Source organism: Cavia porcellus, unplaced genomic scaffold, assembly GCF_034190915.1.
Source record: "Cavia porcellus strain 051 isolate PalLab524CR breed Dunkin Hartley unplaced genomic scaffold, mCavPor4.1 scaffold_25, whole genome shotgun sequence".
NCBI lineage: Eukaryota > Metazoa > Chordata > Mammalia > Rodentia > Caviidae > Cavia > Cavia porcellus.
Window position 1 is genome coordinate 14,986,918 of NW_026947508.1, and position 13,843 is coordinate 15,000,760.

The 13,843-nt window shown below is 43.6% G+C and overlaps 1 protein-coding gene across 3 annotated transcripts in view; it reads left to right on the top strand.

The window, feature by feature from the left end:
• Window positions 1–3,947: 3,947 nt before the first annotated feature.
• Pla2g5 (phospholipase A2 group V) overlaps window positions 3,948–13,843 on the top strand; it is a 44,420-nt gene continuing 34,524 nt past the window's right edge. For 2 of the 3 annotated variants that reach the window (XM_063235635.1, XM_063235637.1), the window contains exon 1: window positions 3,948–4,211. Coding sequence is in view for 1 of the 3 variants with exons in the window: in XM_063235637.1 (XP_063091707.1) it covers window positions 4,113–4,211 (99 nt within the window). In the remaining 2 variants the exon portion in view is untranslated. Of the gene's footprint in view, window positions 4,212–11,105; window positions 11,320–13,843 lie in introns of those variants that run through there. The other variant, XM_063235634.1, reaches the window with a different exon arrangement.

The following is a 13,843-nucleotide window of genomic DNA, read 5'->3' on the forward strand; positions in this document are numbered from 1 at the left end:
GGAACTTCTCCAAACAGATGTCTATGAATCCATGTGGGATCAGTGGAGATTGGGTTAGAGGTGTGGGAAAGAATGTTTTCTATGCCTATGCTTATGTCTATGTCTATTTCTTTTCAGCATTCTAGGGTTGTTTCTGGCCTACAAAGAAGAAGCTATGCACCCTGGATCTGGACTCCTCATTAGCTTTAAGACCTAAAGTCAGACAGCTAGAAAGCAGGGATGTCTATGGTCCACGTGAGACATGAGCATGTGGGTTGGGGGAGATACAGCAGGAAACATGAAACCTTTCCCAGAAGAACTGCTAGACTCTGATTTGGAATGAACATGCTTAGAATAACAATAAAGCAAGCACAGTTGGAAAGGCTTTTACTCTGGTTTGGATGTGGTTTGTACACTAAGGGTACGTGTGCTGGAAGCTTGGTCTCCACGATGGCATTATTAGGAGTGGGTGGGACCATTAAGAGGTGAATTCTCATATTTACCACTTGCTTATGACACCTTTTCACATGAGCATCATGTCTTTACCATCCCCAGAGTAGCCATTAGCTGGACAACGCCAGGAGGGACCATCAAGTGATATGCACTTGGCTGTAAAAACAAATATTTGGTGGCTATTATCTTAGTTATTTTCCCCTTGCTGAGACAAAATATTCAACACTCACAAGTTAAATGAGGAGCGGTTTATTTTGGCTCACGGTTTCAGTCTATGGTTGGCATTCCTATATACAACTAATAAGCCATCAGAAAATGTAACAGGAAAACTGCCATTCACAATAAGAACAAAAAATATAGGATTCATAGAAATAATCTGAAATATATATATGTATATGAAATATATATGAAAATAAATAATATGCCAATCTTTCTGAAGAAAAATCACAAAACCTTATTGAAAAACTTATAAGAAGAAAGAGAAAAAATGTTTCATGTTCACAGCAAGAGTGAATATCACTATCTATGAAATATAAGGCAATTCGAATAAACACTGAAACTCTCAGTAAGAATTTTCATGGAATTTAAAAAACTGATTCTAAAATTCATATGGAAAAATGAAGGTTTAAAAATAACCAAGAAATAACTTTAGAAATGAAAGATTTTTCCTTAGTACATGTGAAGATTTTTAAAAATTGGGTTTTTTTTGAAACAGGGTCTCACTGTGTAGTTCAGACTGGATTTGAACTGGCTACGTAAGTTAGGCTAGCCTCAAACCCATGGTAGTCCTCCTGCCTCAGCATCCCAAGTACTGGGATTATAGGTGGGCATCACCACACCTGGTTTTTAAAAATTATAACAGGCAGAAATATATCAATGGAAATATAAAAAAACAGATCAAAGCAACATAACATCTACAAATAGCCCTAGAGAGGTGGAAACTTATATGATACAGAATGCATTAAAATGGAAGGGAAGCGCCCAGAGGTGTTACTCAGTGGAAAATCACGTATTTGTGATTTTAGCAGAAGGCCATCCCTAGTACTGAAAATCATCAACAATGGGGAAAAGCTGGGATGTTTAACAAATGGTATTAAATTCCAGACTAATACCACACTCCAAAATAAACTGAAATGTATTAAAGGATTAAAGTTGCAAGTATAATAGAGTTAAAAATTTAGAAGAGACTTAAGAAAGCTATCTTAATGTGCCCAGGCTCATAAAAGGACTTTTCAAACAAGATGCTAAAAACAGATTAAGTTTGTTATACAAGCAAAGCTAAAGAACAGCTGGTATGTTTAGAGAATATATTTGCAACACATATCACAGAAGGTTTTTGTCCTGGCCACCGATTTCTTACCTCCCGGAAGCAGCTCATTCCAGAGCCCAGGGAGCCCATTCTCTTGCCCCACCCCAACTCTCCCACACAGCAGAGCAGGGAAGGGAAGGGGAAGGGTGCCAATGAAGGCAAAAAGACCAGAATGAGCCACTTAACAGCTTACTGTGAGGGTCACTCAGGGAGTATCATTTCAACCAGTTGCTCTTGTATGAATGAATTTAATAAAATTGTCGTTTTTATATTTCGTGTTATATTATCTTACAAAAATTAATGAAGACTGTGCAAGTTTTGCTCAACCTGTATTTCAGTAATTGGACTAGTATGGACCAGATATGAACAATCTGTTCATGAAAGTGGACATCTACATGGCCATGAAGCACATGCCAAAATGCTCATTTGCACTAACAGCCAGCAAAGGCAAGTTAAAATGTCAGTGATATTATTTTGCTAAAAACAGAAAGCTTGATTTTGGACCAGTTTGGACCAATCGCAGGTCTATGGCTCTTATGCAGACAGCATTCTTCGTGCTTTTTAGGTTGGGCTAAGAGGGCTTCCTCTTATGCCCTGGCATCCCCTTCCATCCCCCACGCCCCCTACCCTGTGCTATATACAGTCCCTGTTCAAATAAAGCCTTGCTCTGATGGTCCTATAAATCTGCTTGTGATTTATTTCTTGGGAAGTATGGGCTGGGACGGGCCTGCAAATCTACTCAGGATCCTTATCCTGGTAGCATGGTTAGAGGTTCGATCCCCACCCAGCACCACAGAGAGGAAAAAGAACTATAAACACTTAGGGCCACTATCCCTGAAGAGTTCCAAGGACCATCAGCAACAGTTAGCAGGGATTGGCTGTGGATAATGTCAGTTTTGCATAGCAACTATAAACCAGGGCAATGCCAGAGACAGAGGCCAGCAGCAATTGGTAACCCATGGTTTGAAGCCGTACCATTAAGGTCTGAGGGCTCTTTGGAGCCCAGAGGGATGAAAGCCACTGTGTCCCAGGTTGCCAGTGTCCAGAAAAGTTGCACTTTGCCAGTTCATGATTTCTAGGTAACAATCTAACCTGCACTGCGTTCCTACTGCAAATGGTTAGGCTGATAATCACAAGGAAGCAACCAGAAAAACCCAAATTGAGAGGCATTCTTATTTGAATTCTGGACTTGGAAAAAGTAAACCAATTGAACAAAAGGATACAGATCATTTAGTAACTTATCCTCAAATAATGCATGTGTGTGTGTTTGTGTGTGAGACACAGAGACAGAGACAGACAGACAGACAGACAGACAGAGACAGAGAGAGACAAAAGCAAAGCAGTTATAGCAAAAATGTTAACAACTGATGAAGTGTTGCAGTATTAGTCTTGGAAATACTCAGATTTAAAACTTTTCAAAGTCCAATTTGGGGGAAAATATAATTATTCTATAACTCAATGTTATACTTTCCATTATATAATATAGAATAAATCAGATCTAAAAGTATCAATACAGATACAGTTAACAAAGCAAGTTAAGGTAACTGTCATTCCATTTATGTGGCATGCAAACCAGGGGACACTGTTACACATCATTAATACATATGTACATGTTGCAGGAGTATCGAGACTGGAGAGAATACGCATCAGTTTCACTATCTGGTTGTCTTTGGGAAGAAAAGGAAAGAAAATTAGAGATAGGTGGAAGATGAGACAATGAGGCTTTTTAACTTAATCTGTAAAGTTTTAATTCTTTTTAAAAAGTCCTTACCAAAGGTAAGGACTTTGCTTCTGCATCTCTGGCCCCAGCCAGACACTCAGTAAATAATTCCCAAACAAACGACACAGCACATTTCTGGCCACTGGTCTCTACTCTCAGAACTCACTTCCAGATGTGCATTGCTTCAATGGCTCCAGTCACTTTGATCTGTTTTCCTACAGCATGGGTATCCCACCCACAGGCTCTGGTCCTGGACATCCAGTTCCCAGGCTCTGTGTTCAGTGTCCCATGCCAGCCAAGCCTGAGGAGCCCCAATCCTCCATTAGCCAGGACATTAGCAGGCTGTGAAGCCAAAGCAGAGCTTCTCAGGGCTGGAGGATTAGCAAAGGCTTGCAAAGTGGATAAGGCTGTGACCTAGGTAAATCCGGACAGGGTGGCCAGGGCCACGGTGGGGTTTTGCTGGGTTTTCTTCCTCTGCAAAGGCAGCTGGCCCTGAGTAAGGTGACACTTGGTGAGGCCCAGGCAGCAGTCTCTTCTCAGCATCTCTGGGCTCTGCCTTCATCTCACTCTTACTGACCGCTTGAAGATTCTGGAAACCACAAATCTACTCTTTCAAGATCCACAGGCTGTGGGCTCCAATGTTCAGGCTGGATGTGGACAGGCTGCAGGGCCTGCGGCTACAAGCTCTTCCTGGCAAGCCTGTCGCCAGGGACAGGCCTCAGGAGGAGGATCCAAGGCCAGGCCACAGAGGTCAGTTACAGCACAGGGACTGCAAACTAGCTGCAGAGGGAGGTGGGATCTGAAGAGCCTAAGACGGGGCCTGAGGCAGGGCAGACGTGCAGAGCCCTGGCAGGAGAACCTCCCTAGGCCTGCTGTGATCCTCTAACCGGCACTTGTCAGACCTTGAGGGCTGAGGTAGTTGGCAAAGCCAGGTCGCACCTAAAGGGAAGACTGAGGACACATGGAAGAACATTCCTGAAATGGGGAACAAAGCCGGAGGGGGGTGGTGGTGGTGTTTGAACAGGGCAGGTTAGGACTTGTGTTTATGTGAATGTGAGGCCTTGCCTGAATTTCTTGGTAACCCAAACCACAAGCAAAAATTCCTTTTTGGGAAAAGCAATCCCTGACATCTATTTTAATATCACTTAACTACTGGGAACATCTACCACATGTCAGGCACTTCAGTACACAAAGGAGCCCAGGCCAAGTGTGTGCAGCCTTGGAGTCAGACTGATCAGGTTCCTTTCAGAGCTTTGCTACTGACCAGCTGTGTGATATGGAGGCCAATGTTTTCCCTTCTTCAGGCTTCAGTGTTCCAAACTGCAAGGTGCATGTTGCTAGAAGAGAAAATGACAACAAATCTAATTTTTCAGACTTTAATTGACTTTTGTTACTTGCTGTTGCTGCTGTGAATCTAGAATTGGACAGCAGTGCAGACCAAAAATGTTTCAGAGTGCCCATTCCTATCACACAGGCACCAGTAATATTTACAGCCAGAGGAAAGGAAGTGCCCACCAGGAAGTGAGCCAGTGACAGCCTGATTGGCTACAGCACATGTCTGTCTTATTTGAATGTAGTTTGAACTGTTGGATGCTTGTGATTGGCTGAGACTCAGATTCCTATAAGAGCAGGTTACTATTTTTAGTAAAAACTTCCTGTTTGCATGTCAGCATAGGCTTCTAGTCACTATTTACAGAGCAGTTTCTTGGCTAGGCTTCACATAGGAATGGAAGCAACTTTAGGCCAATTAACTTATCAGGATGATAGTAGTGTCTACCTCCTAGGGTCTTTTTAAGAATCAAATGAGATAAGCCATGTGAAGAACTTAGCATGTCAACTAAACTTTGTATATTTCTCTCTCTCTCTCTCTCTCTCTCTCTCTCTCTCTCTCTCTCTCTCTCTCTGTATCAGTGTGAGACACTAGGAATTAAACTCAGGGCCTTAGCACTGAGCTACATCTCCAACCCTTTATTTTATTTTATTTTTAAAGGCATGATCTAGCTAAGTTATTCAGGTTGGGCTTGAATTTGTTATCCTTCTGTGTTAGACTCCCAGAATGCAAGTGTCCATCACCAACATGCTATTTCTATTAGTCATTCAACAAATATGATTAGAAGACCAAATCTGTGCCATATGGTATATTAATATTTCCAAGAAGACAGACGGCTGAGACAAGTACACAGTCTAATTTACCCATACATTGATTTATTTAATTAGTTCATATGTATTATGCCCCAATGGAGTGCTAGAACTAACAAAATAAATGACACAGGCCCCTATCCCCAAGATGTTCCCAGTCTGAGTGGGGGAGTGGCATTGCAATCCAATCCAATTGGTGCTTAGATGAGGAAAAGCACCAGGACCTGGAAGAGTGCAGAGTTGGGGGGTGGGGACCCATCTAGTTCAGGGTAAGATAAGTTCACAAGAAGACTGCAGCCAAGGGAGGGCTGGCTTCTTTGTTTCCCCACCCCAGGGCTTTCACATGTGGTCCTCCCCCCGCCTGGAACATTCTTCCCAGGAAAACCCTTCACGGCTTTATCTAAGTGTCACCTCTGTTACCTGGAAGATTGAAAGTGGCTGCTCTTGCTTTCCACAACCCTTCCCCAAGGACACAGGTACACACACACACACACACACACACGTATGCACACAGCACCCCCGTCTCCCTTTCCTGCTTTATTTTCCTCCACAGCACCTACTACCCAACGAACCCCACTTTTCACGTCTCTGCTTGCTTACGTCTGCCTCCTCCACCTGCACGCAAGGTGCTCGCCAAGCAGTCCCTGGGGGATAAGGATGTTAAGCCTTAAAAGATGCCCAGCAGTAAGGAAAGAGAAGACAGCTGAGAGAAGGTCCTGGGAGCAGAATGAGAAAGCAAAGCAGGAGAGGGTGGCAGAGAGTGTGGCACGGACATGTGGCATCAGTGGAAACAGCACCTCTGAGGCCGGCAGCACCCGCTATGCGCTGCTGTACGAGTGCAGAAGGTTGGCTTGGAAAAAGGCGAGGAGGTCATTACCTCTGCCTGGGCAGGCTCGGGGCAGGCATCTCGGAAGAGGTAACACCTCCTTCTAGGTCAAGAGAAAGAGTTCAGATGCTATTCTAAGTGTCTACTGCTATTCAGATGCACTGGACACTTGGAAAACCTGCTCTGTTTCTCCTTTCTAACTGGCAGGTCTGGGTTATGCAGTTATAGTGCAGGTATTACTGGAGACTGAGCCAACTGTTGCAAGCACCCAGGCGAGGGTTTATTGGACCTTCAATCTGAGCTGCCTGACTTCAGCTCAAGCCGCAGGGAACCAGAAATGATCAAAAGAGGGGAGCAGACTGTTCTCTGAACAGAGGGAGAAGCAAGCTTCTATTGATCTGCCAGGGTCTGCTAAGTCTGGTAATTTTTCATTGACCATGGCCCAATTTCAAAAGCTGTTTTCCTTCTTGTGCAAGCACCTGACCATTGGGCAATCATCTTGTCCCAGAAACTGCTGGGGTACTTCTGCAGCTGGTGCTATCGTCCTGTGCGAATGTTCTGGTCTTGTGGTTTGCTCGGGGCCTCACGATGCAGCCTCTGCATCTCAGGTGCTTGGGCTGCTGAGACTGCACAAAGCTCAAGGGTGGGGTGAGGAAAAACACATACCAGCTCCAATGAGCCATCGATGGGTCTGCATGCTGCATGCAGAGCTGAGAAAATCTGAGCTGACGGCTCAGGCAGCGAGGAGACATACAAGACATGCGGCCAGGGGGCACACCTCTTGATCCCATCCCAGACATCTGAGGCACAAGGGAAGAGTCAGTGTTTTCAGCAAAAGTGGCCTTTGGGTCCTTGAGAAGTAAGCTAGGTGACAGATCATAACTCACACATGAGATGTGTTATACACAGTGGAGCTGGTGGGGGGCTGGGTGCAGTGGCACACGCCTGTAATCCCGGGACTCTGGGAGGGTGAGGCAGGCACGCAGCAAGTTTGAGCCCAGCCCAGGCAACTTTGCAACTCAGTGAGAACTTGCTGCAAAATTTAAAAGATGGGAAAAGAGGGGCAGAAGAAGAGGGGGTATAAAGGACTTGAGTTAATCTCCAGTACCAAGAATCAGATAGCGGGAAGTAAAAACTGTATTACCTGTTGGGCGCAGGCGCTCAACATACCATACCCCACCCAGGACTAAGGACCACGCCAGCTTCCGCAATGCGCTACGTCCCTATCCAAATTAGCCACCCCGTGCTCACTTCGTATTCGCCCCATGCTGACTCTGTGGCAACCCCTGATTGGCCACAGCTGGGTATATTAACCAGAGCCTGCGTCTCATCCCAACCCTGCCTCCTTGTGGCAGCCTGTGATTTGTCACGGCTGAATATATAAGCCAGAGCCCGCAACAATAAAGCGGCAGTTACCTGTTACCCACAAGAGCATCCTCTGTCTCATTGGGGGGCTGCGCCGGTCAATTACCCAGATGTTTGACCTCCCAAATTGGTGATCTTTAAGTGACTGAAAGCAACTGAAGTGAGGGTTCTTTTAGGTGTAGCCTCAGTGGCACAGTGGGTGATCGATGTGTCTCCTATGGTGCCTTAACAGGAACTCCGTCCAGAGAAATTACTCAACAAATGTTTCTGGGGTTAGCCTGAGATTGAGACAAGTGAAACAGACTGCAAATTGTAGGTGTCTTGGGCTTTTAAGTCAAAATCGTTGGGAGCATCTGGGGTCTCAGCAGCCAGAGCAAAGGCCTATTGTAAGATTTCTCTGTCTTCCAAAAAAGAAAAGACAAGTGGATGTTTGCTGGTCAGAAAAAGAGAACAAAGAATGTTCTAGGTAGAGGGAACAAAAGAAACAATACAAAGAGGAAGGCTAGGCTGTCATGTTTCTTGAGCTGAATTGACTGGGCTTTTCAAAGATAAAACATGTGCTCACTATTGGTTAAATATTCAGACCCATGTTTTTAGCCAAGTTGTTGGTGACAGTAGGATTTGAGCCTGTTACTGAACAATGGCTGTGACATCCACATAAACCACATGCATGTCACAAACTGCCACCCAGCGAGGGCTAACTGTGTCTATCTTTGGAGCCAGCTGCCAGTCCACACCCTGGCTCCAGTCCAAATGCGGCTTCCTCCAGACTGAATGGCTTTCCTCATCCAAGCACTCTTTGATTCCACAAATAAATGTCAACCACCAAGTTGTCATTAGGCTCCGTGTTCTTTTCTGATAATGTGATGAACAGGGTGGGCAAGTCTCCTGCCTGCCAATGCTCACATTCTAATGGAAGGGGCGTGGGTGTAAGTCATGCAAGGTAAAAAGGTAAAGAGCATTAAGTGTTTTGAAGGGAAGAACTGGGATGACTTTGGGTAAGGATTAGGGTTAGGGCAGGGCTGCTGGGAGAGGTGGCATTTAGTGTGAGAAAAGAATATAAAGAATCGAGGACAGCATCCATGATTTCTAAGCATTCTAGGGGGACCAGCAAGTGCAGAGCCCTCAGGAGAAAGGCTTGGAAGATTCTAAAGCAGAGACATGTACACCCTGTCATGCAATGTCAAAACTGATTGGCACTTTCGGCTCGGCCAATCTGTTCCCTACTCCATAAATACAGCTCTTTGCAACACCCTGGAACATGGGTAAAATGCTGCTGTGGGGGTGGGTCCAGAAGGCAGGGAGCACAAAACACTTGACAGCTCCTTCCACATTACATGGCAACTGAGAAGTCCATAATTTTCTTCTTTTTAAAAAATTTGCGAAATGTGTTTGTTTTTACATTTTTACAGAATAGCACCTAGACCTCAGGATAGGTATAGCAGATTTCATGTGCTTTGACAAGTCACTGATATTTACAGCCCTTAAGGAAAGTCCTTTTTCCCGAGAGAAGTCAGCTGGGAATGTATCCCACCCACTCTGTCCCCAGCTCCCACACTAGGCAGCTTTTATTGAAAAACATTAAATAAAAAATGCCTGCTGGGAACCAAAAATTCACCAGCTAGAGACAGCTCATTCTCCTCTTGGGACCCATGATATGTCTCGGCTCCAGCCAAACTCTGACCCATGAGCACAGATGTGTCTCCGGTTGGTTTTGCGATCTGAAGCCATGTGAAGCAGCTATGACTCTTTTTTCCCCTTTCAGAGACTTGGAGACAGAAAGGTATGCTTGAGCCACCTTCCAAAAGCCAGGCATCTCCTGTGCCCTCCCGGCTGTCTCCTGTGACCTAGACATCTCCTGGTCTCCCAGAAACACCTTGGAGGGCCTCAGCACTGGGGCACCCCCCTGGGTCTGCTCTGCGTGGAGCTCCCACTCTGGGCACCATGCTTCTGCCATCACTGCCAATGGTGACTCCTGCTTCCATGGCGTGACTGGTACTGGGTTTGGGAGGCCACCTGTGACTACTGAGTGTCACTCCCCAGGCCTTGTGAATATCAGCTGGGAGATCTCAGGGCAGGCTGTGTGCAGTCCCTTCTACTGAACTCAGATCATCTCACCATCCCCAGGCGAGATGAACTCTGACCCCATACCTTGTGACTTCCCAGCTGCATCTCAGCCAGCCCTTCCAGCCATGCCTGAATCCTGCTGATCATCTAAGATACACTTCCTCCTCCTGGGAAGTCAAGTGGGGGGCTCATCCCTCCCTCCACTAAAACAGCCTACATTGATGAGATCTAATAATGTGCCCAAATGCCTGCCATGTGACAACTCAGAACAGGACTTAATGACCCCCTTATTCATGTTGATAAACTGAGGCAGAGAGCAGTTAAGAAACTTGCTCTGTGTTACACAGTGGTGGCTCCACAGCATGACCCCTTGCCTGGGTGAGCATTGTACAGGACAACTTATATTGACTTACATTGGCTGAAGGTCAGGTTTTCAGGAATTTTGCAAGATAGCTGTTAATATGCAGGAATCATTTAAAAATTAAATTGTATAAACTGCTAAGTGGCATTAGAAACAAAGATCAAAAATACTCAAAACTCTTCATCTCATAATTATGTTACTGTCACAGGTGTTCTTGAAGCCATTTATGTTCCCTGGACCTGGGTAGGGGCACCCTGGACCAGGGTAGGGACCTGGGTAGGGACAATGTCTGGGTATGCCAGACATTGCTCCCCAATTGCAGTCAGTGATTTAACATGACATTTTCCATGGTAGGAATGTTTATGCTTTGGAATTTGACAAATGTCAGAAAAGGGCCTTTTGCCCCCAGAGAATCAGTTATTATGATTCTGCATGATGGAATAACACATGGTGGTTAGCGTATCACTGCATACATCTGAGCTACACTAATCTGTAGATCCCTGAATGAGTTGTTGTAACCTGTGTCCATGGGTCCTGCATAGAGTGTTCCTTCTGCATAGAAGGAACACTTCCTTACATTCTCAGCCTATTCAAGTTTAAGTTACAGGGACCCCTTCTTCTAGTGACCCCTTCAGCCTGGAATGGGCAGTCCTAATACACACACACACACACACACACACACACACACACACACACACAATTTATTATGCAGCTACTACATACTAAGTTCTGAGATTAAAACTTGCTAAAGAGATCATCTCTGCTCTCAAGGAGTTTGGTGCTCCATCATTGGTTGTTATGGTTGATATACTGTGTCAGCTTGAGAAGTTTAGAAGATTAAGCCGCTCATCCAGGAGCCAGGGTGTTCACTTTGTAAACACCCTGAACCTGTGCAAGAGGAGGTCAGGGAGATGGTAAAGTGCAACACCCACCCTAGGGGGTGGTGTTCTGCTTACAATTTAAGGGATAAAAAGAGGCTTTTTGTCCCATTCTTTTGCTCTTGCTGCTTTTACTGTCTTCTGCCACCTTGAAGTGTTGTCCCTGTGCTGTGCCATCCTGCCTTGGAGCCAGCTGATTATGAATTGAAAGCTCTACAAACCGTAAGCCAAATAAAACTTTCATTCTTTAATTTTAGGTGTTGAATATTTTGTCCCAGCAACTAGAGAAAAGTAACCAGGACACTGGTAAATGTGTTCAGGGTTAAGGCCAGGGACTGGGTTTCTTAGCAGGCCACTAGAGATCTTACTAAGCAAGGTCAATAAGGAGCAGTGAGGAGCCGTGTAAAACTAAGCAATGCTTCTGCAGTGGTCACAAAGGAACCCAGAGCCAACACATGGTTGCAGATCTTTTAAGAAGAAGTTGGAAGTTTAGATTCCTACAATCTCTTAACTTTTAGGTATAGGCGACAGATTACTTTTTTTTGTTTTTGTTTTTGTTTTTTGTTTTTTGGGTGGGGGGGAAGAATACAGTCAAATATGGCAAAACAAAGCTGTCAGTCAATACCAAGGATAGACATAGCACATGATGTAGAACAGAGTACAAGTTTATCAACAATGGTTATCAACGTTGTCCCTTGTTTCCTTAAAAAGAATTGTCTATCTCATTAGATATTATAAAGTTGGACAAAACAGTAGAGAACAAGACCAATAAAACTTAGGCATTGTAAACATTACAGGACTTCCAAAGAAGACAATAGTCAAACCAGAATGGGTATCTTAGTGAATCTTATTGTCTTCAAAGTAGTTGCCTATGTCTTCAAACTTGATACTACCATATAGAATGGAACAGAGTCTAATCAGTCAAAACAAGATCATGGGAGTACTACAGGACTTCAAAACAAGTTAATAGGAAATCAAAAAGAGTTACTATTTATATATCCTAATTTTTTGAATTTTTTCTTTAAGACAAACATAAGAAATGACTAAATAATTCTTTTAAAACAATAAGGGGGAGATTGAGATAAAACAGGACATAACAATATAACAATAGAGGTCACAGCATGACTGTTTCAACAACCTAGTACTTCACCACCATATAACCTGACTTAATAGTAGTTACCATAGTGTCTTTTTCCTTGATATATTTGGATAAAACTTCATATACTCTAGCTTCAAATATTTTCAAATCAAGAAGCCCAGAATAAAGCCTTTCTAATTAATGAGTGAAAACTTTATAAGGCTCCAAGGCCACCTAATGGGGAATCATGATTACCACATATTTTTATATATTTGAATCATTACTTAGATTAGGGAAACTATTCGGTATTCACACATGCGAGATTGATTTATTTCACTTATGAGTATGGTCTCAAGCTGCGCCCATTTATTGATAAATATCTCAATGTGATCCTTCTTTATAGCTGAATAATACTCCATTGTATAGAAATACCACAACTTTTTTATCCATTCCTCAGTTGATGGACACTTGGGTTGTTTCCAAGATCTGGCGATTACAAATTGTGCTGCTATAAACATAGGTGCACATATATCACTGTGGTATAATGCTTTCAGTTCTTCTGGGAATATGCCTAGAAGTGGAATAGCTGGAATAAATGGGATTTCCAGTCCCAACTTTTTGAGAAATCTCCAGACAGATCTCCACAAAGGCTGTACCAGTCTACACTCCCACCAACAGTGCAGGAGAGTTCCTTTTTCCCCACAGCCTCTCCAGCATTTGTTGTTGTTGGTTTTCTTGATCCTGGCCATTCTTTCAGGAGTGAGATGGTATCTCAGTGTGGTTTTAATTTGCATTTCTCTAATGACCAATGATGATGAGCATTTTTTCATGTATTTATTTGCCATTTGCATTTCTTCATCTGAGAATTGCGTATTCATCTCAGATGCCCATTTTTGGATTGGATCTTTGAATTTTGGAGGTCTGAGTTTCTTTAATTCTTTATATGTTTTAGACAAGAGGCCCTTGTCTGGGAGAGAGTTCACTAAAATCTTTTCCCAGTTTGTGGGTTTTCTTTTCACTATGCTGGAGATTTCTTTTGACATGCAGAAACTTTTTAATAAGAAGTGGTCCCAGTTATTGATTCTGGGAAGTATTTCCCGTGCGGTTTGAGTCCTGTTCATGAATTCTTTACCTACTCCTATGTCTCCAAGGTTTCTACCTAATTTGTCTTCCAATAGATTTAGTGTTTCTGTTTTAATATTCAGATCTTTGACCCATTTAGATTTTAATTTAGTACATGGTGATAGACATGGGTCTAGCTTTAGTTTTCGGCAAATGGAGAGCCAGTTTTTCCAGCACCATTTATTAAAGAGACTGTCGTTCTTCCAGTGAACCTGCTTGGCTCCTTTATCAAAGATAAGGTGGTTGAGTGTGTTCGTAGTTGTGGTTGTATCTTCTAATCTATTCCACTGATCTTCGGCTCTGTTTTGATTCCAATACCATGTTGATTTTACTACTGTTGCTTTGTAGTATAACTTCAAGTCAGGGATTGTGATGCCTCCTGCTTTGTCTTTGCTGCTTAGAATTGCCTTTGCGATTCTAGGTCTCTTCTGGTTCCAGATGAAATTTAGGAGTGATTTCTCTAGATCTATAAGGTATGTTGATGGAATTGGGATTGCATTGAATGACAGATTACTTTTTAAAAGTGCTAAGAAGACTAAGCCAAAT